This window comes from Puma concolor, chromosome D2 (genome assembly GCF_028749965.1).
Source record: "Puma concolor isolate L17-30 chromosome D2, mPumCon1.1.hap2, whole genome shotgun sequence".
Classification (NCBI taxonomy): domain Eukaryota; kingdom Metazoa; phylum Chordata; class Mammalia; order Carnivora; family Felidae; genus Puma; species Puma concolor.
The window spans coordinates 57,375,546-57,400,079 of record NC_141677.1 but is presented as its reverse complement, the minus strand read 5'-3'; the positions used below and the strand labels follow the sequence as shown (position 1 = coordinate 57,400,079).

The 24,534-nt window shown below is 40.6% G+C and overlaps 1 protein-coding gene across 3 annotated transcripts in view; it reads left to right on the top strand.

Annotated features, from left to right (window-relative positions):
• ARHGAP19 (Rho GTPase activating protein 19) overlaps positions 1–24,005 on the top strand; it is an 81,926-nt gene extending 57,921 nt beyond the window's left edge. For all 3 annotated transcript variants that reach the window (XM_086680528.1, XM_086680529.1, XM_086680530.1), the window contains 6 exons: positions 565–630; positions 2,849–3,040; positions 8,631–8,729; positions 13,397–13,507; positions 14,026–14,104; positions 20,083–24,005. In XM_086680528.1, the coding sequence (XP_086536654.1) occupies positions 565–630; positions 2,849–3,040; positions 8,631–8,729; positions 13,397–13,507; positions 14,026–14,104; positions 20,083–20,087 (552 nt within the window). In that variant the 3' untranslated portion in view covers positions 20,088–24,005. The remainder of the gene's footprint in view (positions 1–564; positions 631–2,848; positions 3,041–8,630; positions 8,730–13,396; positions 13,508–14,025; positions 14,105–20,082) is intronic.
• The last annotated feature ends 529 nt before the right edge of the window (positions 24,006–24,534 follow it).

Below are 24,534 nucleotides of genomic sequence, written 5' to 3'. Positions count from 1 at the left end.
TCCATGCTCAGCACAGAGCCCAATGTGGGACTCAATGTCATGACCATGAGATCGTGATCTGAGCCGAAATCAAGAGTCAGAGGCTTAACTGACTTAACTAAGTAAGCCACTGAGGCGCCCCATATTTGATTTTTACATCTATAGTAGTGTCTTCTCAAAAATAGTTTTCCTATCAGATTTGTTGAAGTACCATTTTGGTGGCAAGAGAAAGGAAGCTATGGAATAGGGCATTTTGAGGATCTTTTGTTTTTCTTTCTTTTTTTTTAAATTTTCTTTTAAATTTTTATTTTTGTGAGAGAGAGAGGGTGTGCATGCACACTAGTCGGGGAGGGGCAGAGAGAGAGTGGGACATAGGATCCCCCTCTGACAGTAGACAGCAGACAGCCCAATGTGGGGTTCAAACTATGCTTAACTGACTAAGCCACCCAGGTGCCCCTGGGATCTTTTGTTTTTCAGAAGTAATCTGCTAGTCCAGTTATTTTGAGAGTCACTGTTTTTGTGGCCTGAAAGAAATTTAGATACTGCTAACCATTTGTTCTTGGTTTTCTTTTATATCCCGCCCAGGCTCCTGTTTATATTCGGGAATGTGCTAGATTGCACTATTTGGGCTCCAGATCTCAAGCATCAAAGGTAAGAATAGGAAATTGCTCTTAGCCTATTCAAGGAGAGAGTTAATTAAGATTAGTGGAGTTTTATTTTATTTACAAAAAAATTTTTTTTTAACATTTATTCGTTTTTGAGAGACAGAGAGAGACAGAGCGTGAGCAGGGGAGGAGCACAGAGGGAGGGAGACACAGAATCCGAAGCAGGCTCCAGGCTCTGAGCTGTCAGCACAGGGCCCGATGCGGGGCTTAAACTCACTGACTGTGAGATCATGACCTCAGCTGAAGTCGGACGCCTAACCGACTGAGCCACCTAGGCTCCCAGATTAGTGGAGTTTGTTTTTTTTTTTTAATTTTTTTAACATTTATTCATTTTTGAGAGTGAGAGAGACAGAACATGAGCAGGGGAGGGGCAGAGAGAGAGGGAGACACAGAATCTGAAGCAGGCTCCAGGCTCTGAGCTGTCAGCACAGGGCCAGACGCGGGGCTCAAACTAATGGACTGCGAGATCATGACCTGAGCTGAAGTTGGGTGCTTAACCAACTGAGCCACCCAGGCACCCCCCCAGATTAGTGGAGTTTTATTTTTTCTTATTTTTTTATTTTTTTAAAAGGGAAGGAAGTTCTTTTTTTTTTTAATTTTTTTTTTACATTTCTTCATTTTTGAGAGAGCACAAGCAGGGGAGGCGCAGAGAGAGAGGGAGACACAGAATCCGAAGCGGGTTCCAGGCTCCCAGCTGTCAGCACAGAGCCCGACGCGGGGCTCGAACCCACAAACCACGAGATCATGACCTGAGCCGAAGTCCAATGCATAACCGACTGAGCCACCCAGGCGCCCCGGGATTAGTGGAGTTTTAAAACAAAGTGTGAGGGGTGCCTGGGTGGCTTACTTAGTTAAGTGTCCAACTCTTGATTTTGGCTCAGGTCATGTGATCTCATGGTTCGGGAGTTTGAGCCCTGCATGGGGCTCTGGGCTGACAGTGCAGAGCCTGCTTGGTATTCTCTCTCTCCCTCTCCTCTACCCCTCCCTCACTCGCACTCTCTCTCTCTCTCACTCAAAATAAATAAACTTTGAAAAAATAATAAAACAAAGTATGAAATAAAAATAAGCCATGGAAAATAAAATGTTAGTGTTATAGTTCAAAATTATCTAGCCAGTTTGAGATAAGGAAAAAGACCGAGAAGAAAGTTATGTATTGAAACAAAAGTGCCCCCTCCGCCTCCCGCAGTCTTCTTGTTTCCTTTCAGAGGTGCTCCACTGGTAGATGGTATCCTCTACATGTGAGTGATGGCATAGACTGCATGTTTGAACTTTTTCATAAAGCCCCTATGCATTCTTACAGCATATGGTATAAGCAGTCTGTAAATAGCAATGTATTAAATATTTTACAGCAGTAAATTAGTTTTATATAATACATTCTTATTTCATGTTCAGTGGTAACACTCTACCAAATGTCTCAAACGCTTGAGACCACATGAGCTTTTAGAAAGCAAATGTGTGATGCTTATTAACAAGATTGCGTATGATTATTGTGCTTTAAAACTGAGAAGTTTAAAAAACTTCACAAGTACTTTTTAACGATTTCTATTTAGTCTGTCTTGGTTAGAAACTTAAGCTGTCATCTTATGCTATTGTTCCTGCCTCTTCTTCAGTAAATATTTGGTGTGACCTGGAGGACAGTATATGAGTTCAACTAGTGTAAGTGGAGTTTGGTTTTTCTTAGAGAGTTGTTGCCATTCCTCCACCACTGCAGTGTAGTTACCCCATCATGTTGTCATGTGTAGGAAAGAGCACCCAGCCAAGAGCCCGTGCACTTGGTCTCCAGGATGGGTCTGTCCCTTTTAATATCTAAATGACTTTAAACTTATAGCTTAACTTCAGTTTTTTCTTTTATCAAATAGGAATGATGATAACTTTCCCTGCTTACCTCATAGGATAGCAGTGAGAGTTATATGCGATTAAAAGATGCTTTGAAAACTGAACTCTTATATAAATATAATTTTTGGTGGCAATATTCTAAATGAATTTAGGTTCTCTATGTAGGTCGTGGGAGTGGGCTGTTAATGTAGTCCATAATTAGCGATTTCTCTTCATCTGATAATTTTATGTTTAGGTTTTTCTTATTCCTTGATATAAGAGTGTACCATGTTCCCCATTTCTCCCCCCTCTTTTGTTCCAGGGTTGTGGGAACCTGAAAATAAGCTGGCAGGATACATTAATTCGCTTTTCTTTAAAATTTTCTCTAGGATGATCTTGATCTGATAGCTTCATGTCATACTAAGTCCTTCCAGCTGGCAAAATCTCAGAAACGGAACTGGGTTGATTCCTGCTCTCATCAGGAGGAGACCCAGCAGCGTACAGAAGAGGCATTGAGAGAGCTGTTCCAACACGTTCACAATATGCCAGAGTCAGCGAAGAAGAAACAGCTTATTAGACAGGTACCTGAAGGCAGGAAATGGTGACGGGCTTTAGGAATGTAGTCAAGGTTGTAGAATCACTAGGGAATACTGTTACAAATCTCGTTTAAGTTTTGGCTCATATTGACCTACACTTGGCTCGGCCAAGGAAGCAAACTTGTCAGTGGAATCTCAGTGGCGGTGTCTATATACTGCCCCACTAGGGAAGGGAGTAGAGGGAGGCTCTTGGATTTCTACAGTTAAACAGAAGGATCCAAGTGTAGTTAGAGTTTCTCTAATTTCGGCCATGTACCAAATATGCTGAGAGAGAATCAGCAGTTATACAATATATTGTTCCGGAGTTTAAATCCTTCAGATATTCTTGGCAAATAATTTAATCCTTTGGAATCCCAATTTCCTTGTTTGTAAAATGGTAATTGAAATGTCCGCGTTTCATGACTATAAACATTAGAAAGAATCTATGTAAAGTGGCTGGCATAGCAGAAAGCGGTAGCTCTTACTAATGAGTTGTTTGCAGTTAGGAAACACTATAAAGTGGGCCTGGTTTGATATTAGAAGGTAGGAATTCTGGTAGCTAAATTTGTTGATTTTGGAGCCGTGGGAACAAATTAGTGCTCTCATTTGCCATTTTGAGACTTGAAGTGTAGCAGGGGTAAATCCCAACGACTTGGTTAATTTCTTTCTCAGGAAATATATTTTGTCTCAATCCCTCTTGAATTTTAGCTGAATAGGCAAGGTCAGCCTCTTGACTTCTTATTCAACTGGGACCTTCTTGAGGGAAGTCTGTGTTTTTACTTTTTTTTTTTTATACCTAATCTCAAGCGTAGGGCCAGATATAACCAAGTGCTCAGAAAAAGTTGAACTGAGCTATTCTGAATAGTTGATAGAATCTTTTAAGAAAAGTTTTCTGTTACACTCTTTGAAGTTACTTTGAGATCTAGCAAATTGTGTTATGACTGGAATTTTCAGGGGTGTTGTCTGAGTATTCTCACAGATTCAGAGCACTGCAGTGATTTCATTCTTGATAGAAACTAAGACAGCAACTTAGGTAGGACAAGTGTAATGACTTTGTCATCAAGAATGCAGAGGGTTAAAGATAATATGAAGGAAAAAGCTAGCATCATTTTTGGTCTTTTTAGAAAAATAGGAAATTATAGAGAAGGTTAAGAAGAAAATAAATCACTCATCCCACCAGGGTTTGCCTTTTTGGTATTTCTTTTCGTTTTTTTCCTATGAATAAATTTTTACATAATTAGGAGCATACCACATACTTTCTTTATCTCTTTTACTAAACATTACAGCATAAGCATTTTCTCATGCATGCTTGCAAACTCCTTGCATACGTTTCAAATACTGCCATTTTGTTTTGTGGAAAGTATAATTTTACTATTTCCTGATTTTTCTCTGGTTATAAAAATAATAAATATTTACTATAGAAACATTGAAACCTCCAGAAGAGTGTAAAGAAGAAAAATCACCTGTAATCATCCTGAGATAACCACCAATAAAAATTTGGGAGTATTTTCTTCTAGCGTTTCTTTCCATGAATATGTATTTGACATGTTTTTCTTTTGCTTGAGATCATAATATATATTCAGTTTTTATATTCCTGTCCTTTTCATTTAATATTATATCATGATCATTTTCTAGAGGCCGTGAACAAGGGCGTCTGGGTGGCTCAGTCGGTTGGGTGTCCAACTTTGGCTCGGGTCATGATCTTGCAGTTCGTGGGTTCAAGCCCCGCGTTGGGCTCTGCGCTGACGGTTTGGAGCCTGGAGCTTGCTTTGGATTCTATGTCTCTTTCTTTCTCTCTCTCTCTCTGTCTCTCAGAAACAAATAAATATTAAAAAAAAACAACAACAGAAAGGGTCGTGAACATTTTTAACACTTGCATAATATTTCATCACTTATATCTAATGTATATACAATTTGCCTAACATTGTACATGTTTGGGAAATAGGTTGTTTTTTAGCTTATAAATTTTTGCTCATAGCTATTTTCATTGCAGAGTTTTTCCTAGAAGTGGCATGACCCAAGGATATGCTTTTTTTTTTTTTTTTTTTTTTTTTTTTGGGTGTAGCTTATAGCTATTAGGTCACTTTTTTTTAAAGTTTATTTATTTTTGAGAGAGAGTGTGTGAGTGAGATGGGGCAGAGAGGGAGAGAGAGAATCCCAGGCAGGCTCTGCATTGTCTGTGCAGAGCCCAAAGTGGGGCTTGAACCCACGAACCGCGAGATCATGACCTGAGCTGAGTGGGGTGCCTAACTGAATAAGCCACCAAGGGGCCCCCCCTTTTTATTTTTAAAGTTTTAAAATTTATATTAGAGAAAGAGCACGGGAGTAAGGGAGGAGCAGCGAGAGAGGGGGACAGAGGATCTGAAGCGGGCTCCGTGCTGATAGCAGAGAGCCCAAGATGGGGGTTGAACCCATGAACTGTGAGATCATGACCTGGGCTGAAGGTGGATGCTTAACCAACTGAGCCACCCAGGCGCCCCTAGATCCCTTTTAATATATAGGTCTCTCTTTCTTTCCCCCCCTTTTCCCCCTAAAACATTGCCAAAGTTTGTTTGAATAATCTTAAATTCATTTGTTTATTTACTTATTTTTCATTTTTTTAATGTTTATTTAATTTTGAGAGAGAGAGAGAGAGACAGAGTGTGAGCAGGGGAGGGGCAGAGAGAGAGGGAGACACAGAATCCGAAGCAGGCTCCAGGCTCTGAGCCTGACACGGGGTTTGAACTCCTGAACCGTGAGATCATGACCTGAGCTGAAGTTGGATGCTTACATGACTGAGCCACCCTGGCGTCCCTGAGTAAACTTAAATTTTTTTTTTTTTAAATGTTCATTTTTTGAGAGAGAGAGAGAGAGAGAGCATGAGAGTGGGGGCGGAGGGGCAGAGAGAGAGAGGGAAGAGAACCCGAAGCAGGCTCCAGGCTCCGAGCTGTCAGCACAGAGCCTGACCTGGAGCTGTCAGCACAGAGCTGACCAGTGAGATCATGACCCGAGCCGAAGTCGGACACCCAACCGACTGAGCCACCCAGCTGGCCCTTAAATTTAAAATAATTTAGATTTACGGGACACCTGGGTGGTTCAGTTCGTTAAGCGTCCGACTTCAGCTCAGGTCATGATCTCATGGTTTGTGAGTTCCGGCCCCACATCCGACTCTGCTGACAGCTCAGAGCCTGGGGCCTGCTTCTGAGTCTGTGTCTCCCTCTCTCTCTCTGCCCCTCCCCCACTCACTCTCTCTCTTTCTTTCTCAAAAAATAAATAAACATTAAAAAAAATAATAAATAAAATTTAGATTTAGGAAAAGCTTGCAAAGATAATACAGAGAATTCTCACATACCCTTCACTCAGGGTACCCTTCACTCCTGATGTTAACATTGTTAAGACTGGGATGCCTAGGTGGCTCAGCTGGCTAAGCATCCGACTTTTGATTTTGGCTCAGGTCATGCATGATCTTCTGCTAGCCCCATGTCTGGTTTTGTACCATTGTGGAGTCTGCTTGGGATTCTCTCCCCCTGTCTCTGCCCTGTCTCCCTCATTCGCACTTGTGTTCTCTCTCTCTCTCTCTCTCTCTCTCTCATAAAAAAAAAATTGTTAAAACTTAATGTTACTATTAACATGATAGATTTTACTCAGATTTTATCAGTTCTTTTGCTAATACCCTTTTTCTGTGTCAGGATCTAATCCAGGTTACCGCATTTGTGTTTAAATACACACATTCTCTCTCTGCACTTCATTTGTGAAAGAAACCAGATTGTTTTCCACAGGCTGGATCTTGCTGGTTGCACTTCTGCGGTTTTATTTAACATGTTCCTCCATCCTCTGTATTTATTATACATTTTTAGATCTAATTATAGAAACTGATTTGAATATCAATTAGGTTTTTTGATTTTTGGTAAGAACTTCATAGGTGGTGTGAGTTTTTTAATACAGTAGTTCCTGCCTCTTATCTTCAGGGGATGCATTCCAAGACCCCCGGTGGATGCCTGAAAACTGTGGATAGTGCTGAACCCTATATATACTATGTTTTTTTAATACATACATACTTATGATAAAGTTTAATTTATAAATTAGGCCCAATGAGAGATTAACAACAATAACAATAACCACAATAATAATAAAATAGAACAGATATAACAGTATACTGTAATAAAAGTTATGTGGATGTGTTCTCTCTCAACATACCTTACTATAGTGTTCTCACCCTTCTTATGATAATGCGAAGTGATAAAATGCTCATGTGATTTGGTGAAGTGAGGTGAATGATGTAGGCATTATGATGTAGCGTTAGGCTTACTACTGACCTCAGACCGTACATCGGAAGGAGGATCATCTGCTTCTGGACTGTGGTTGATTACAGGTAGCTGAAACCACGGAAGGCAAAACCATGAATAAAGGGGGGCTACTGTATGCATTTTTAAAAGACTCTGGACACACATTGCTAAACAGCTTCCCAGAAAATTATTAATGCTCTCACAAGCTGGATACAAGAGAACCCACCTTACTGTACCTGTCCAACATGATCAGGAATGATGGGTTGTCACTTGTCCCAATATACCCCGGAGGGATGCTTGCTTGCGAAGCTCTTTAGAAGTGACTAAATTTTCTGTCAGCTGAGATAATTAATGTCGAGAACATTTTGGTACCTATATAATATGTATGAAAAGTGTCATTTTTTAAAGTCTCCAGAACTGAACCTGAACTGATAAAAATTTGCAAAATTAAAATTCACATGTAAAAACGATATGTCGAAAAGGAAGATAAGTAGAATTAAGTACTATGTCATTTTTTGTAACTGGGAAGATGAATGGCTAATCAAAGCATTAAATAAGACTATATAATGTCTTAGGTCTTCCATTTTTCATGTTAGATACTATTAAACAGAGAGCTGATATTGATAAAAATGCCAATTCTTTTGAGAGAGAGGGTACGAGCAAGTTGGGGAGGGGCAGAGGGAGAGGGGGAGAGAGAATCCTACATAGTCTCCACGTCTAGTGCAGAGCCTGACTCGTGGCTCAGTCTCACAAACCGTGAGATTGTGACCTCAGCCAAAATCAAGATTCGGATGCTTAACTGATTGAGCCACCCAGGTACCCCAACAAATTTTTATTCTGATGTATTTCCTCTGATAATAATGCTGGCAAGCAATCATGATAGATGTCCATTTAAAGAGCTTTAGTCACTTTTTTATTCTGTGTGCAATTGATGTTAAATTAAGGACTGTTTTAGGTTGTGCTAGTCACTCTCTTTGTTCAAGGTACTTTCTGCAGAAAAGTCTTGATTACCAGCTGGAGATCTTGGACAAATTACATAACTCCCAGAGTCTCAGTTTCCTTGTCTGTAAAATAGGGGTAACATTTCCAACCTCATATAGTACATGTGAAAAGGAAAATGAAGTGCAGTCTTCTTAGAGTAATTTAAAAAATTTTGACTTTTTTTGGCAACATCGTTTGCTTTGAGATTTGCTTGCCAACCTACCAATCCATATGTGTGGAGACTCACTTATTCCTGGATTTTTCTGGATATTTATACTTAGCTATTGATGATTACAGAATCCTATCTCTTGATGGGGGAATAATAGTAAAATGTTTATGTTTTCTCTTAGTTTAATAAGCAGTCGGTGACTCAGACACCAGGGCGAGAATCTTCTACTCCTCAGGTACAGAAGAGAGCCCGTTCACGTTCCTTCAGTGGCCTTATCAAGGTAGGTATGCTGTGCTGTCGTTTTCAGCATTGACTCAGAGAAAATTTAACAGTCTGACTTTTCTTATGCATAAACAGTTTTCTTCTATTCTTTGGGATCCTATAAAGGGTTTGTTTGTAAGAGGTTAAGGATAGAATTTGGAAAAACTTTTAGTTTTTATAGCATTTTGCTGTTTCAAATTGGAGAAGGGGTTCTGTGATTGGAGAAGGGAAGAATAAAAGAAAGGTCCTTCTCTTTGGGGGCTGAGGGCAGAGTCCCATTCCTGAGCAGTGTAGAGAGTTCTTTGTTTTGTGCTACACATTTCACTGCACAATTTACAAAAGCTCTTGGAGAAGTGAGGGAGTTGACAGGCTTGTGGAAATGGTTTGGGAATGGATTTTTTTTTTTGAAGTTTATTTTGAGAGAGAAGAGAGAGATGGAGAGAGCGTGTGTGGCTTGTGCACCAGCGGGGGTGGGACAGAAAGAGAGAAAATCCCAAGCAGGCTCCATGCTATCAGCGTGGAGCCTGATGTGGGGCTCGACACCCACAAACTGTGAGATCATGACCTGAGCTGAAATCAAAAGTTGGCCACCTAACCAACTGAGCCACCCAGGTGCCCCCAGAAAATGGATTTTCTGATAGCCTAGTGAGTTTCAGGTAGCTGAAATTTTTGTAAGCTTATTATTTCAATCAGTTGTATATTTCCTCTGTATCAAATTACTTAAAAATCTTGTTTTTAAAACAAATACAGTATCTACTTCTGTGCTGTTGCTGCCCTCACTATGCTTGTAGGTTGAATTCACAGGTCTTCATGGATGATCTCAACTTGTGATTAAGGGATGTTGCCATTAGGTGGCAGTAGATAACCCAATTATGGGGTTCAAATTTTCAGGCATAAACTAAGGCAACGTTCTGGTTAACTTGGAGAGAGATTAAGCACAGTTCTGTGTTCTGCTGTTTTTATTTTAAAAAATTGTTTTAATGTTATTAAAATCTATAAATCCAGCAACATTAAGGAGCTCTGTTTAAAAGTAAACATTATTCCCTAAAAAAATAAAGACCTTGTAATATGTATTTTTTCTGTAAGCTGCAGTTGTTAGCCATTGCTATGTCATCTAGCCCTAATTTTGGTCTTAGCTATTATCATTAATAGAAGTTTAGAATTCACTCTCAATCCTGATCTGTGGGGGGCGAGTATCTTCTGCTACATTAGTCTTGCTTAACATCAAAATTGCCTTTGTGATCAACAGAATGAAAGAGCAACTCACAGAATGTAAAATATTTGTAAAACATATGTCTGATAAGGAGTCCAGAATATATAATGAACTCTTACAACAATAGAAAAAGAAAATTAAAAAATGGGCAAAGGACTCTGACATTTCTCCAAAGAAGATACACAAATGCCAATAAACACACGAAAATATGCTCAATATCACTTATCTTTTAGGGAAATGCAAATCAAAACCACAGTGAGATAGCAAGTCATACACAGTATGATGGCTATTATTAAAAAAACAAACAAACAGGGGTGCCTGGTTGGCTCAGTCGGTTAAGCGTCCAACTTCAGCTCAGGTCATGATCTTGCGGTCCGTGAGTTTGAGTCCCACATTGGGCTCTGTGCTGACATCTCAGAGCCTGGAGCCTGCTTCGGATTCTGTGTCCCTCTCTCTCTGCCCCTCTGCTGCTCACGCTCTCTCTCTCTCTCTCTCTCTCTCTCTCAAAACTAAATAAACATAAAAAAAATAAAAAAACAAACAGAAAAGAACAAGTGTCAGGGAGGATGTGGAGAAATTGGAACCCTTGTGCACTATTGGTAGGAATGGAAAATGGCGCAGCTGCCAAGGATAACAGTGTGGCAGTTCCTCAAAAAATTAAAAGGATTTTACCATATGATTCAGCAAGTCCACTTCTGGGTACACACCCAAGAGAATCAAAAGCAAGGGTAAGAACCAGATATTTGTACACCCATGTTTGTAGCAGTATTATTCACAACAACCAAAAGGTGGAAGCCACCTAAGTATCTGTTGACGGATGAATGGATACACAAAATGTTGTATATACACGCAGTGGAATACTCTTCAGCCTTAAAAAGGAAGGAAATTCTGACATATACTACAACGTGAATGAACCGTGAGGACAGTATGCCAAATGAAATAAACCAGTCATAAAAGAACACATACTATGTGATATCATTTATACGAGAGACCTAGAATAGTCTAATTCATGGAGAAAGAAAGTAGAATGGTGGTTGTTAGGGGCTAAGGGTTTGGGGCGGGGGGAGTTGGGAATTATTGTCTAGTGGGTACACAGTTTCTATTTGGGAAGATGAGAAAATTCTGGAGGTGGATGGTGTGATGGTTGCACAACAATATGAATGGAAGTAATGCCACTGAACTACATACTCAATATGGTTAAAATGGTAAATTTTGTGTTGTGTATATTTTACCATAATTAAAAAGTAATTTATTTTGCTAGAACCCTAGCAGTATACTCACCTGCTTAGGTGTAGTTCATGAAATGAACATCCTTTTTGGTTCATTTTACTTGGAAGTCTGTCATTTCCTCTGACTTCCTGTCATTGAGATTATTGATAACAAGAAAAGTTGTTAGTCAGATATTTCTCTATGTGTCAGTCAAACAAATGTTTCTTTAACTGAAGCTACATGGTGTAGTTTTCTCTTTCTAGTGAGGTCTCTGCGTGGCTCTAGATGTCATGCTAAGTGTTGCTTCAGATGTAAATATAGAGTATATCCTTTTGGCAAGTGCCCACTTAACTTACTGAGAGAGAATTTAGAGCTTTAGAATTATAATAGAGTTTATAATTCTGCCAGGAGAAAACATTTTAGAACAGCAACTTTAAATACAAACATTAACAAATTTTATGAAACAGAAGGATAAAGTATTTTTGTTCTAAATGAAGAGACTTTTGAGCTAATAATAGAGGTTTCTGCTCAATAGAGACGGGGTAATGAAATGTTTTTTTAAAAGTTCATTGGAAGCTTTACAGCCTGTCCTATGGCTCCTAGGATCCCCCTTTCAGCTTTTCTGAGGTGATACCTGATTTCAGAAAGGAAGATGTAGTGGTCTCATTTTTCTGGTACTTCTATGTTTTAGGTATTTGATTTATATTCTGCTTTGATCCCTTTTTTTTGGGCTAGACCCTTCCCTCCAGAATTCCTCTCATGTAAATAATTTATTACATTGGAATATTCTTTTTTTTTTAATTTTTTTTAACGTTTATTTATTTTTGAGACAGAGAGAGACAGAGCATGAACAGGGGAGGGGCAGAGAGAGAGGGAGACACAGAATCTGAAACAGGCTCCAGGCTCTGAGTTGTCAGCAGAGCCCGACGTGGGCCTTGAACTCACGGACCATGAGATCATGACCTGAGCCAAAGTCGGATGCTTAACCGATCAAGCCACCCAGGCGCTCCAGGAATATTCTTTTTTTTAAAGTTTATTTATTTTGAGAGAGAGAGAGAGAGTGGGGGAGGGTGAGAGAGAGGGTGAGAGAGAGAGAGAATCCCAAGCAGTCTCTCCACTGTCAGCACAGAGCCTGACACGGGGCTCAAACTCACAAACTTGAGACCATGACCTGAGCCTAAATCAAGAGTCCAGATGCTTAACCGACTGGGCCACCCAGGTGCCCCTGCATTGGAATATTCTTAATATTGCTGCTAAATTTATATTGTAAAGTTTAATCTTTTAGTTTTGTTACATTCCTTTTTTGGGATTTAAACTTAATCTAAGAAGAAAAATGGGAAGATTTCCTCAAAGATGATAGAATTGTCACCGTCAGCTGTTACAGTAGGTTAGGTGAGCTTCTAAGCTGTTCAGAGATGAAAGGGCTTTTTGTCCTGCTCTGAATGACAATATAGGCATGTGACCCTCTTAAGAAGACCTGCATGCTCTTGTGGCTGTATTAGAAACTCTTAAAGACTCTCCCCAAATTTTCTAATCCTGTATGAGGATGTGACAGGGAGGCTGTCTTAGAGTGGACCTCGCAGAAGTGTCCTTTAGTAGGGAGGGGACTCTTAATAGCTGCCAGAGACCACATGTCTTTGGGAAAAAAATTATATTGGTAAATAACTGGTGGTTTTGTTTTTTTTTTTTAATGTTCTCAGAAACACACTGTAATTGGCCTGCATTAGCTAGTTTAAATCAACTATAAAATTGCTTCTTACATTTCAGCTATTTTAAATGTAGAGGAAAAGTGATCACCTAAAGAAAGGCAATAATTTCAAGGTTTTTTGTAACATGCTTTGGACTCCTTTGTATAAGATGCCCTGGCAGAATTTATCAGAAAGCTGAAATTTTTTAATTTTTATTTTTAGTTATTTTAATTTTTGTAACTTTTTTATTTCTTTCAAAAAATTTTAAACTAAGAAACTGTAGTGGAGCACCTAGGTGGCAGTTAAGTTAAGCATCTGGCTCAAGTCATGATCTCATGGTTTGTGAGTTCAAGCCCCATGTTAGACTCTGCACTGACAGCATGGAGCCAGCTTTGGATCCTCCTTCTCCCTCTCTCTCTGCCCCTCCCCTACTTGCTCGTTTTCTCTCTCTCTCTCTCCAAATAAATAAACTTAAAAAAAAAAAAAAGAAAGAAACTGTAGTTTAAAAGATCAGTATAGCTATTATACAGATAGAGTCAATCTTTATAAATCACATATTTTCTCTTCCTAAATCAGCGGAAGGTCCTGGGAAATCAGATGATGTCAGAAAAGAAAAACAAGTACCCTACTCCGGAATCTATAGCCATGGGTGAACTGAAGAGAGCCAGCAAAGAAAATATGAACTTAGTAAGATCCTGTTCTTCAGACTTTCTCTTTGTGTACATTTGTAGAAAGGAGAAATATTGCTATACTGTCTGTCATCTGTTTTATTTCCTGTTGTGTTTCTCTGGGCCATGAAACTATGCCTTTTCTTCAGTCCTTTCATGTATGTTGATGGTCAAAACAAACACATGTGCAGTTCCAGGAGAGTATAGCCAGTCATACGCAGAGGTGACAAATATGGTGAAATAGCTCCACAAAGTGCTGGAACTATTCCAGTCCTTACGGGGAGACTCAAGGGGGCAGGTAACACTGAGCTGGGCCTGCTTGACACTGCATTACTTGTTGGGTAGTCTCAGGTATGCTAGACATGCTGCTTCATCAAGCCAGCAATAAAATCAATTAAGGTTAGTGATATAAATACAATCTGCCTCCGTGAAACTCTTCACACTGAAATGGAACAAGCAAATAATTCTTCTGTTAGTAGTCCATGTATAAGAATGATATAAGCACATTTAAGCCACTATAAAATTTTCTTGTTACAGTTATTTCCTGGTTCTCCAGCTGTCACATTGATGCCAACAAGATTGAAATGGTCTGAGGGGAAGAAAGAGGGGAAAAAAGGTACTGATTATATTTATTCTTACTGAATGTAAGTCCTTTCTGCATTTAGTCAGTCAGGAGCAGTTTTTGAATTCCCAGTGTCAGAAGCAACGTAAAATAGCAAGACTGGGTCTTTGCCCTTGAGTTTGTTTAGCAGATGGTTATTGATAACATACCTAGCGCTGTCCCCGGTGCTGAGGTGCAGAGCTGTGAAGACAGCCCCCATGGTCCCTGCATTCTTGGACAGATGGGACACATGTGAACAAAATCTTAAGAATACTTGTTAAGAAAATTTAAAGCAAGTGTAAACTAATTTGTGAAACCAAGTACAGAAGTGCTAAGAATATGCTCAATAAACATGGAATAGTTATGTTCTCTTTCTGTGTAGACTTTGGCCTTGTTTACTCAGTGAGGCTTTCAGTGAATAAACAGCTGACGGATCCTGGAAATCATATCATACAACATATTTCAGACGATACTTAGAACAAAAAAGATTATTTGGCACTGACTGCCAGTTGCCCGAGGCTTGGGGATGAAAAGTAGCGGCTGCTGTGCTTTCCTCTGAAGAAGCCATGTGGCCCACTGGGAGGACCAGGGGACTTGTTGTTAGACCTGATTTAAGGCATTATTCCTCTGGCCCAGGAAGACCATTCATTCTCTCTGAGCTTGTTTCCTTCTCTGAAAATAAGGATAATAGTTATATCTAGTTCACAGATATCTTGTGAGGCTTCATTGAAATAGTGTTTTAGAAGCATTGATAAGTAGTGCTAGTGTGACTAGAGAAAAATGGTTGAGACTTGGTCTTATTTTAAAAGGCTCCTGTGGCAGATGAAGTGATCTCTGGTTTGACATGTGCACTTTACTAATGAGACCTGAGCATAATTATGATTTGAGATATCAGCAATAGAAAGAGAACAAAAATCCAATCCTTATGGATAAATCTTTATTCTTTTCTAAAAGATTAGATTTCAGTATAGTCTTTTTTTAAAATTTTATTAATTTTATTTTTTTTAAATTTATATCCAAATTAGTTAGCATATAGTGCAACAATCATTTCAGGATTAGATTCCTTAATGCCCCTTACCCATTTAGCCCATCCCCCCTCCCACAACCCCTCCAGTAACTCTCTGTTCTCTATATTTAAGAGTCTCTTCTGTTTTGTCCCCCTCCCTGTTTTTATATTTTTGCTTCCCTTCTCTTATGTTCATCTGTTTTGTATCTTAAATTCCTCATATGAATGAAGTCATATCTGTCTTTCTCTGACTGACTAATTTCACTTAGCATAATACCCTCTAGTTCCAGCCATGTAGTTGCAAATGGCAAGATTTCATTCTTTTTGATTGCCTAGTAATACTCCATTGTATGTGTATACCACGTCTTCTTTATCCATTCATCTGTCGATGGACATTTGGGCTCTTTCCGTACTTTGGCTATTGTCAGTAGTGCTGCCATAAACATTGGGGTGCATGTGTCCCTTCGAAACAGCATACCTGTATCCCTTGGATAAGTACCTAGTAGTACAATTACTGGGTTGTAGGGTAGTTCTATTTTTAATTTTTTGAGGAACCTCCATACTGTCTTCCAGAGTGGCTGCACCAGCTTGCATTCCCAGATTTCAGTATAGTCTTATTCCTTATCCTTGAATGAATTATCTGAGCTCTTTTTCTTTCCATCTTTGGACTTAAAGGAGGGGCTGTCTGATTGAGGCAAGTTGGGTGTTTGAGTTATGTGTGTCTAAATATTTTTACCTAACCTATATATCCATGAATCAAAGCTAAGTATAAGTTATTTTTGAAGGATACATTGTTTTGTATCAATTATACCTTTTGTGGCTTTTATTTTTTAAAATAATCAAGAAATATTAAGTCTTTTTATATTGACAGTTCTACTTTCAGGAGAGAGAAATGCATTACAGAAATAAGCCAGGTTCAGGGTGCCTGGTTGGCTTAGTTGGTTGAGCGTCCAACTTTGACTCAGGTCATGATCTCATGGTTCCATTAGTGTGTTCGAGCCCTGCATGGGGTTCTCTGCTGTCAGCGCAGAGCCTGTTTTGGATCCTCTGTCCCTCTCTCTGTGCACCTCCCCGGTTTGTGCTCTCTCTCTCAAAAATAAACAGTTAAAAAAAAAAAAAAAAAAGAAGCCAGGTTCATATTTTACCAAGAAGATTTTTTAATTTTTATAAAAAAAATTTTAATGTTTTTTTTATTCATTTTTGAGAGACAGAGCAGGGGAGGGGCAGAGAGAGAGAGGGAGACACAGAATCCGAGGCAGGCTCCAGGCTGTCAGCTGTCAGCACAGAGCCCAATGTGGGGCTCGAACCCACGAACCATGAGATTGTGACCTGAGCTGAAGTCGGACACTTAACTGACTGAGCCACCCAGGTGCCCCTTACCAAGAAGATTTAGAGCAAGGGTTCTTGAGCTGTTCCTGTGGACCTTCTAAAGACTCTGATAAAGTTCCTAGTATTGTTAATGTTATTTCATTTGTAGATGCCTATGTACGTTTTTTTGGAGGACAGAATATATAGTTTTGTTAGATTCTCAAAAATGTTAGTGGTTCAGTTGTGCCTGGCTGACTTGGTAGAGCATGCAACTCTCTCTCTTTTTAATGTTGATTCCTTTTTGAGAGAGAGAGAGAGAGAGACAGAGACAGAGACAGAGAGGGAGAGAGCATGAGCGGTAGAGGAGCAGAGAGAGAGGAGGGCACAGGGTCCAAAGTGGGCTCCACACTGAAAGCAGTGAGCCGGATGCGGGGCTCAAATTCATGAACTCCGAGATCTTGACCTGGGCTGAAGCTGAACGCTCAACCAACTGAGCCATCCAGGTGCCCTGAGAATGCGACTTTTGATCTCAGGGTCGTGAGTTCAAGCCCCATGTTGGGCGTGGAGCCTACTTAAAAATTAAAAAAAAAAAAAAAATGTTAAGGATTCAGAATAGTGGGAGCCCACAGATAATGAGCACCTTTGATTGGATTAAGCAGTGGCATTTTCGCTTTGCCCTCCCCTTAGTCATTTCCTCCATCTTGAAAAGCCTTCCTTGGCTGTCATGATGATATCCTATTCTTACTCTCCTTCCTTGTTAATTCTTTTCCACTTCTGTGGTGGCTTACTGTTGCTGGTCTACCTCTGCTTCCTGTTTTTAAGTGATCTGTCTTGAGTTCCCTGCTTATCTCTGCTCTTGCTTTTTCCCTCTCAGCAGCTTGGGCTAATCCACTGCTCTATTCTCTCTTTAGGATAACTGCTGCCAGACCTGCATCTCCAGATCTGAATTCTCTTCCAGTTTCCAAGGACATAGATCCACTTACCTGCTGTCTGATTCTTTTAATGCAATGAATATAACTAAATTTTTTTAATAGTTATTTGGAAATCTTTATTCGTATTTTTTTCCCATAATTAATTAGATTTTATTCAAAATTCTTTGGATTAAAAACTGCTGTGAAAAATTACAAATTTTCAAGTTATACATCAAAGCTCCAGGTTTCTCCTGTTTAAATCTTAGCCAAAAATGCTATAATAGAAAGTACTGTGAAGTTTTCTTTTTTTTCCTGATTTTATTTTTTATTTTTTAAAATTTACATCCAAATTAGTTAGCATATAGTGCAACAATGATTTCAGGAGTAGATTCCTTAGTGCCCCTTACCCATTTAGCCCATCCCCCCTCCCACAACCCCTCCAGTAGCCCTCTGTTTGTTCTCCATATTTATGAGTCTCTTATGTTTTGTCCCCCTCCCTGTTTTTATATTATTTTTGTTTCCCTTCCTTTATGTTCATCTGTTTTGTCTCTTAAAGTCCTCATATGAGTGAAGTCATATGATATTTGTTTCTCTGACTAATTTCACTTAGCAAAATACCGTCCAGTTCCATCCACGTGGTTGCAAATGGCAAGATTTCATTCTTTTTGTTTGCTGAGTAATACTCCACTGTATGTATGTATGTATATGTGTGTGTGTGTGTGTGTGTATATATATATATATATATATATATATATATACCACATCTTCTTTATCCATTCATCCATCAATGGACATTTGGGCTCTTTCCATACTTTGGCTATTGTTGATAGTGCTGCTATAAACATGGGGGTGCATTTGTCCCTTCGAAACAGCACACCTGTATCCCTTGGATAGATGCCTAGTAGTGCAGTTGCTGGGTCATAGGGTAGTTTTGTTTTTAGTTTTTTGAGGAACCTCCAAACTGTTTTCCAGAGTGGCTGCACCAGCTTGCATTCCCCATATAACTAGATTTTTTGATGGTGATTTTATAAAAGGAACAAATATTATTTGAGGGAAATAATGTAATTTAATTATCATCATCAAGAACACACTCCAGGAGCGCCTAGGTAGCTCAGTCGGTTGAGCATCTGACATGATTCTGGCTCAGGTCATGATCCCAGGGTCATGGAATTGAGCCCCGCATCAGGCTGAGTGTGGAGCCTGCTTAAGATTCTCTCTTTTTCTCCTTCTGCCCCTCCTACCCACCTTATGTGCACCTGCGCTTTCTCTCTAAAATTAAAAAGAAAAAAAAAAAAAGAACACGCTCTCCAAAGAGATTTATTTAGCAGAGGGTTTCTCAACTGCTTCTGTGGACATTTTGGGTCAGATAATTCTTTGTTGTATGAGCTACCCTGTACATTGTACCATGGTTAGCAACATCCCTTAGTCTCTACCCATTAGATGCCAGTAGCACCCTTCCCCCAGTTTTGACAACCCAAAATGCCTCCAAACATTGCCAAGTGTCCTCTGGGGACCCCCAGATGAGAATTGCTGATGTAGCACTTCCTTATTAATGAGCATTACTTTCAGTAGTTAGAATCTTACCCATTCTTCAAAGCCTAACCTGAACCACACATCTCCCCTTTGAAACCTTCTTTGGCTAGCCCAGCCAGATGTGCGTTTTCCTTTGGATTCTTGTGGACACTACTAAAATGTTGACATTTAGTATGATTTATCGTCATTATTTACTTCACTTGTATCATCTAATATCTGTAGCTAGTTTCTTTTCTTTTTTTTTTTTTATTTTTTTTTTCAACGTTTATTTATTTTTTTGGGGACAGAGAGAGACAGAGCATGAACGGGGGGAGGGGCAGAGAGAGAGGGAGACACAGAATCGGAAACAGGCTCCAGGCTCCGAGCCATCAGCCCAGAGCCTGACGCGGGGCTCGAACTCACGGACCGTGAGATTGTGACCTGGCTGAAGTCGGACACTTAACCGACTGCGCCATCCAGGCGCCCCGTTTCTTTTCTGAAAGACAGGGCCAGACTTAAGAATATATTTGTGGTCTCCTGTCTCCTGTTCTTTTTCTCCCAGTAATGACATCTAGTAGGCATTTAGTAAACATTTGCTGGTGAGAGGCGTAGTAGTGGTAAGAACATGAGCTCTGCATTCAGTTAGGCTTTGGTTCATTTCCCAGCTTTGCTGCTCAATAGCTATTTATCTTGGGGCAAGTTAACTTGTGTAGGCTTCAGATTCTTCACCTGTAAAATGGCAAGAGTGTTATCTCATGCACAAATTGTTATGAAGATAAATGAGATAAGGTATATAAGAAACTCAGAGCAGTAAAGTGGTAGCTGTTATTGTCATTACATTTTTAAATTTAATTTAATTTAGTTTAATTTAATTTATTTATTTTTAATCTTTATTTTTTGAGAGGTAGGGGAGGGGCAGAGAGAGAGGAAGACACAGAATCTGAAGCAGGCTCCAGGCTCTGAGCTGTCAGCACAGAGTCTGATGTGAGGCTCAAACTCACAACCCTGAGATCATGACCTGAGCCGAAGTTGTATGCTTAACCAGTTGAGCCACCCAGGTGTCCCAAGTTGTTACAATGAACTGAGATTAGGGCAAGTGGACAAAGTGATGTTTATTTGATAGAGAGTCAGAAATTCTCAAGCTATTGAACCTTCAGTTTGTAGAAATATTAAGTGTAGATTCTCTAGCTTTTAGGTGGGATGTTTGCAAAAAGAAATGTTTATAAATGTGCTTAATGTTCTTATTTTTCTTTCAGCCTAGGGTTCCCCTGAAGGATCCAGAGTTCTCCTGTTGTCCACCCAGAATTTTCTCTTTAGTGGGCCAGGCATCATTACCGCTCGTGGAGAAGCTTGGACTTGCAGCCTGCTTGCTGCATTTTGAATTGTGAGAGTCACCTAATCCTGTGACCTGACTGACACCTCTAACCCCACTCACTGGATAATGTCTATAGACTCTGCCTACTGAATGAGTGCTGGCATCTCTCTCTTTCTCTCTCTTTGAAAATATCATGGGGAAACCACTGAACTAGCCAACCAGCTCACACAGCGCAGTAAATGGGCAGGACCAGGTGGGCTTCAGTGCTCATTCCATGTATTTGTTCAGGCAGATATTATTTTTAAAAATATGAAAGTTGTGCTCAACTGTCAGTGATTTTTTTAAAAAGTACTGTCAATCCTAGTGGGTTGATACTATTTTTAACTGATATTTGGGGCTTTTCTCTGTTTTGTTAGTGTTGGGGGTATTTTGGTTGTTTCTTGTTTGTTTGTTGTTGTCTTTTTTAAAGCCATTTTTCGGATAGGTACTCTAAATTGCCTCTAAGACAGGTGTCTTTCCCTTTTTCACCTTAAGCTTTGGGAAAGCTCTTTGTCTCATGCGGCTGTACTCCTCAATATCATTTGTGTCCAAAGAACTTAACAGCTTTCCCGGAAATTTACAAATTATTTCTTGGGCCTGAGATTGCAGGGTATTTGGCCTGTGGCATTGAAAAGGGAGAATTCAGAATGATAGAATATTTTAACAAATGTCATTTGTTAAACTTTGTCCCTTCCTCCCTCCTTGCATCTCTCCCTCCTTCCCTCTCTTCCCCTTTCCTCAGTGATGCCAAAGTAATTGTGTGGTTGCTGAACTCGTCTCCTTCATTCAGTCTCCTCTCACCTAAAACATCTCTGGTGCCAGTACTTCTGTGCCAAATCACTGTGACTCAAGGAAAGTCACTGACGGCTTAATAGAGGTTTGCCGATACATCTGAATGTAGTGGAAGCTCTGGAGTGTGACTAGGATGGGGCCAGCTGGCTTTATGACCGTGGTGACTCCTTGTGGACGGGATTATATTGCATCCTTCTAAGGGATGGTGTGTGCGGGCTGGACTGTCTCCTGAGAGCAAGCTGGAGCCACAGGGAGGAAGCCAGCATTACTCTGCAGGGCTGGGAGGATTTAAAGGAGCATGTTCTCCTTTGGAAGCAGTTAAGGCTTATCACCAGTGCTTGAGGAGGGTTGCTGCGCTGCCCCCTCCTCATCAGGATGGGCAAGGGAGTGGTCTGGAGGTGGGGCTGGGGCTTTGACCTGGTTGGGGATGTTCACGTGCGTTGGAGGTGAGCGGTGGCATGGCTTTGATCCGGTGTGCGGACTCACTGCCCGGAGAGCGGTGTGTGGCTGGTGAGGACGTTCGGAGCGGGCCTGCTCTATTAAGCTGCGCGGCCGCTCTTGCCCTGTGCTGGAGCTGAGTCAGGCTCTGTGCAGAAGCAGTTGCCCGGCAAAGTTTGATTTGCTGACTATCTTCAAACTATTGAAAAGGCTGCGTTTCTCCTGAAACGGAAGATGACTCTGCGGGGAGCATGCTTCGGTTTTGTGTCCAGGTGTCAGTCCTCTTCCGTGCCTCCTGTTTCATTTGCTGCTGTAACAGCAGTAGTGAAGGGAAATGTAAAATTTGGCTTTCCAATTCAATGGATTGTGAATGGTAGATGGTGAGGAGTATAAACCTGCATAGAATCCCTTTTCTCTAAAACAGTTTTATGTCATTCTTAAAAATATTTTTAGCAATTTCACTTATGTAGATTTCTATTTGGCTTTTTTCTTATTGAGAAAATAAGCACCAGCTACCAGTGAATGCAAACAGACGCTGCTTTCGGTATGACCAGACTGAAGTAATGCTCTCCCTTAACTCTGTAGTTCGTTTCTTTATTCGTCTAAATGTTTCATCCCAGAGTGGCGTGGTCGGTTAAACATGCCTGGCATCAGGTGGAGAGAGCAGGGCAGTGACCTGATAGCTCCCTCTCATCAGGTTTGTTCTGGCGTTCTATTTGAGGAAGGTGGCTGAGATTTAGGAGACTTTCTTTGATTGGATGGAATTGATACCCCAGGGTAGTGTTCTGGCACCAGGATGGTGAGAAAGATGCTTGCCACATGCACATGCTTTTATATAGCTCGCTTCCTTGGGCAATTTATGTGTGTATTCGGGTATGTGTGTTTCATTTAAGTTATTTATTAAATATACTTTCCCTTGCTTAAAGGGTGTGATAGGTAATTTTTTAACAGAAGCTGTGATCCAGTTGGAATCCAAATTTGAGAAATAAACAGCATAACCTTCTGCCTTATAATATGTAAGCGTTCTAATCCTGTGGAATCTTACGGAGAACTCAAAGACAAAGCCCTTTGTCATTTGCCACAGAAGGGTACTGTCTCCCTTCTGACTTGGTGGGCGGGTATTCTTGAGCCAGTATTTAACAGTTTTTTAATCTATAAGATGTTTTTTTTAATCTGTTATGTTTATTTTTCATGTTGGAACAGTCTCTTTGGAAATGCCTCTTATGATTTTTAAGATTTCATTTCTTTCTGGGGTCAGTTGTGATGGATTCTGATACGTTAGTGCAGGGCAGTGTATTTGTGCCAGTGGGCATGAGCATGGAAACACAGAGCACCGCCTTGATTCATATCACTGGGTGAATCAGTGAAAACCATAGTCACTGGGGTTTCTAACCTTTTATAATGACAGACTTTTGCACTGGGACCAGTGAGTCTGGTTTGAAAAACTCCACTGCCTCAGCGAAAGAAGATTAGAAGATACTGATGATACCTGAGTGCCAAAACATGTCAAAGGAGATGGTTGTTTACAAATCATAACTGAAGCGGCAGTTGGTCCTCCACACACTCTTCACCCTGAATATATTTCTAGGGTCTGTCAGGAATGACAAGGGAGCACCCTTGGGAAATGGAGAAGTGCAGGGCTGTTGACGGCGATGACCACTGCAGAGGCAGCCCTTTGTTGGCCTGTGAGGAAGCCAGCAGATCCCAGAGTATCGGGGCAGAGCCTTTCCTCCCGGATAGCAGTGTTTTTGTGCAGCTTCCCTCGCAGGAGCCTCTGTTAGGATATGGTTTAAAATACTGCCTCCTAGGAGAAGCTGTGGTCATCGCAACTGTGCCTCGCAGTGACCAGCTGTGTGGCCCATGCTTACCTGGGGCAGCCATCTTTGGGAATGGACTTCTCTAGACTCTTGCTGCTTCCTTACTTCACACAGGGCCTCACGCAAATGCTGGAAGGTCTTTTCTAAGTAGGTTTCCCTTTTCCCGGGGAGAACCTCATCCCTGTCCCCTCCACCCTGAAGCTTTTGTACTGAAGACAAGACCTTGATCTAAACCTGGATACCGGCATTTGGCAAGATTGCTCTAGAATCTGGGGAAGATTTGGGTTCCTAAGATGCACAACCTTTTCAAACCAGTGGTAATTAACCCAATCTAAAACTCCCCAGGGAAAAGCTAGCTTCCCTAGCAGCCAATGCCAACGTGTAGTGGAGAGTCAGTGCAGGGGCTAGTGAGGAGGTGGGGTGGTGATAGGCTGAGCGCTTGCGTTGCCATGGAAGCTGGAGTGTTCGAGGCCACAGCCTGGGCGCTAGAGAGCCATTGAGCAGAGCACTCGCCCACACTTGCTGGGAGCCTGGCAGAGCCTATTGGGAAAAAAACGCTCCTGCCCCCGGGGCCCTTCATAGCAGGGGTTGCCCTCCCATTCTCCCTGAGCTCCCTCAACACGGAAACAAGGTTTCTTAACTGTTTCACCATTTTTTGTATATCATTCTTATTTGACTATATATCAGATAGATCTATGTAACTGTAAAGAAACAACCATATGCACTGTCTTTTTTATTCATGTAATATTCTGAAATTAAATCTTTTGTTTCATATCCATAGGCTTTGACTGGTCTCTTAATTCCAATTTTCACTGATAGATTGTCTTAAGGAGAGATTGCTTCTTAAAAAATTTTTTCTCCTTAGTTTTATTGAGATATTGACAAAGAGGTTGGCCTCTTATTCTGAGGAATATGAAACCTGTCTAAGAAAATCACCTCTGGCTTGTTTTCTAGCTGAGTAGATGAAGTTCACAGGGAGTGGGGCTTTTGGCTGATAAGAAATGGGATTGGAACCTCTGGGAAGTCTGAGCTTTCTGGTGTCCTGTGGTTGAGTCTAGAATGTTTTGCACAGATTCAGTCTCTCACATGATTTTATTTCCTCGTGTAAAGATAAGGAATGATGGGGTGCCTGGCTGGCTCAGTTGGTGGAGCGTGTGACTCTTGATCTCAGGGTTGTGGGTTCGAGCACCACATCAGGCGAAGAGATTACTTAAAATCTTAAAAAAAAAAAAAAAGGGAATGACGGTTATAATGACAGTAAAAAATGATTGATATTTTCATCTAGGGTAAGTTGAGGTGTTTAGACA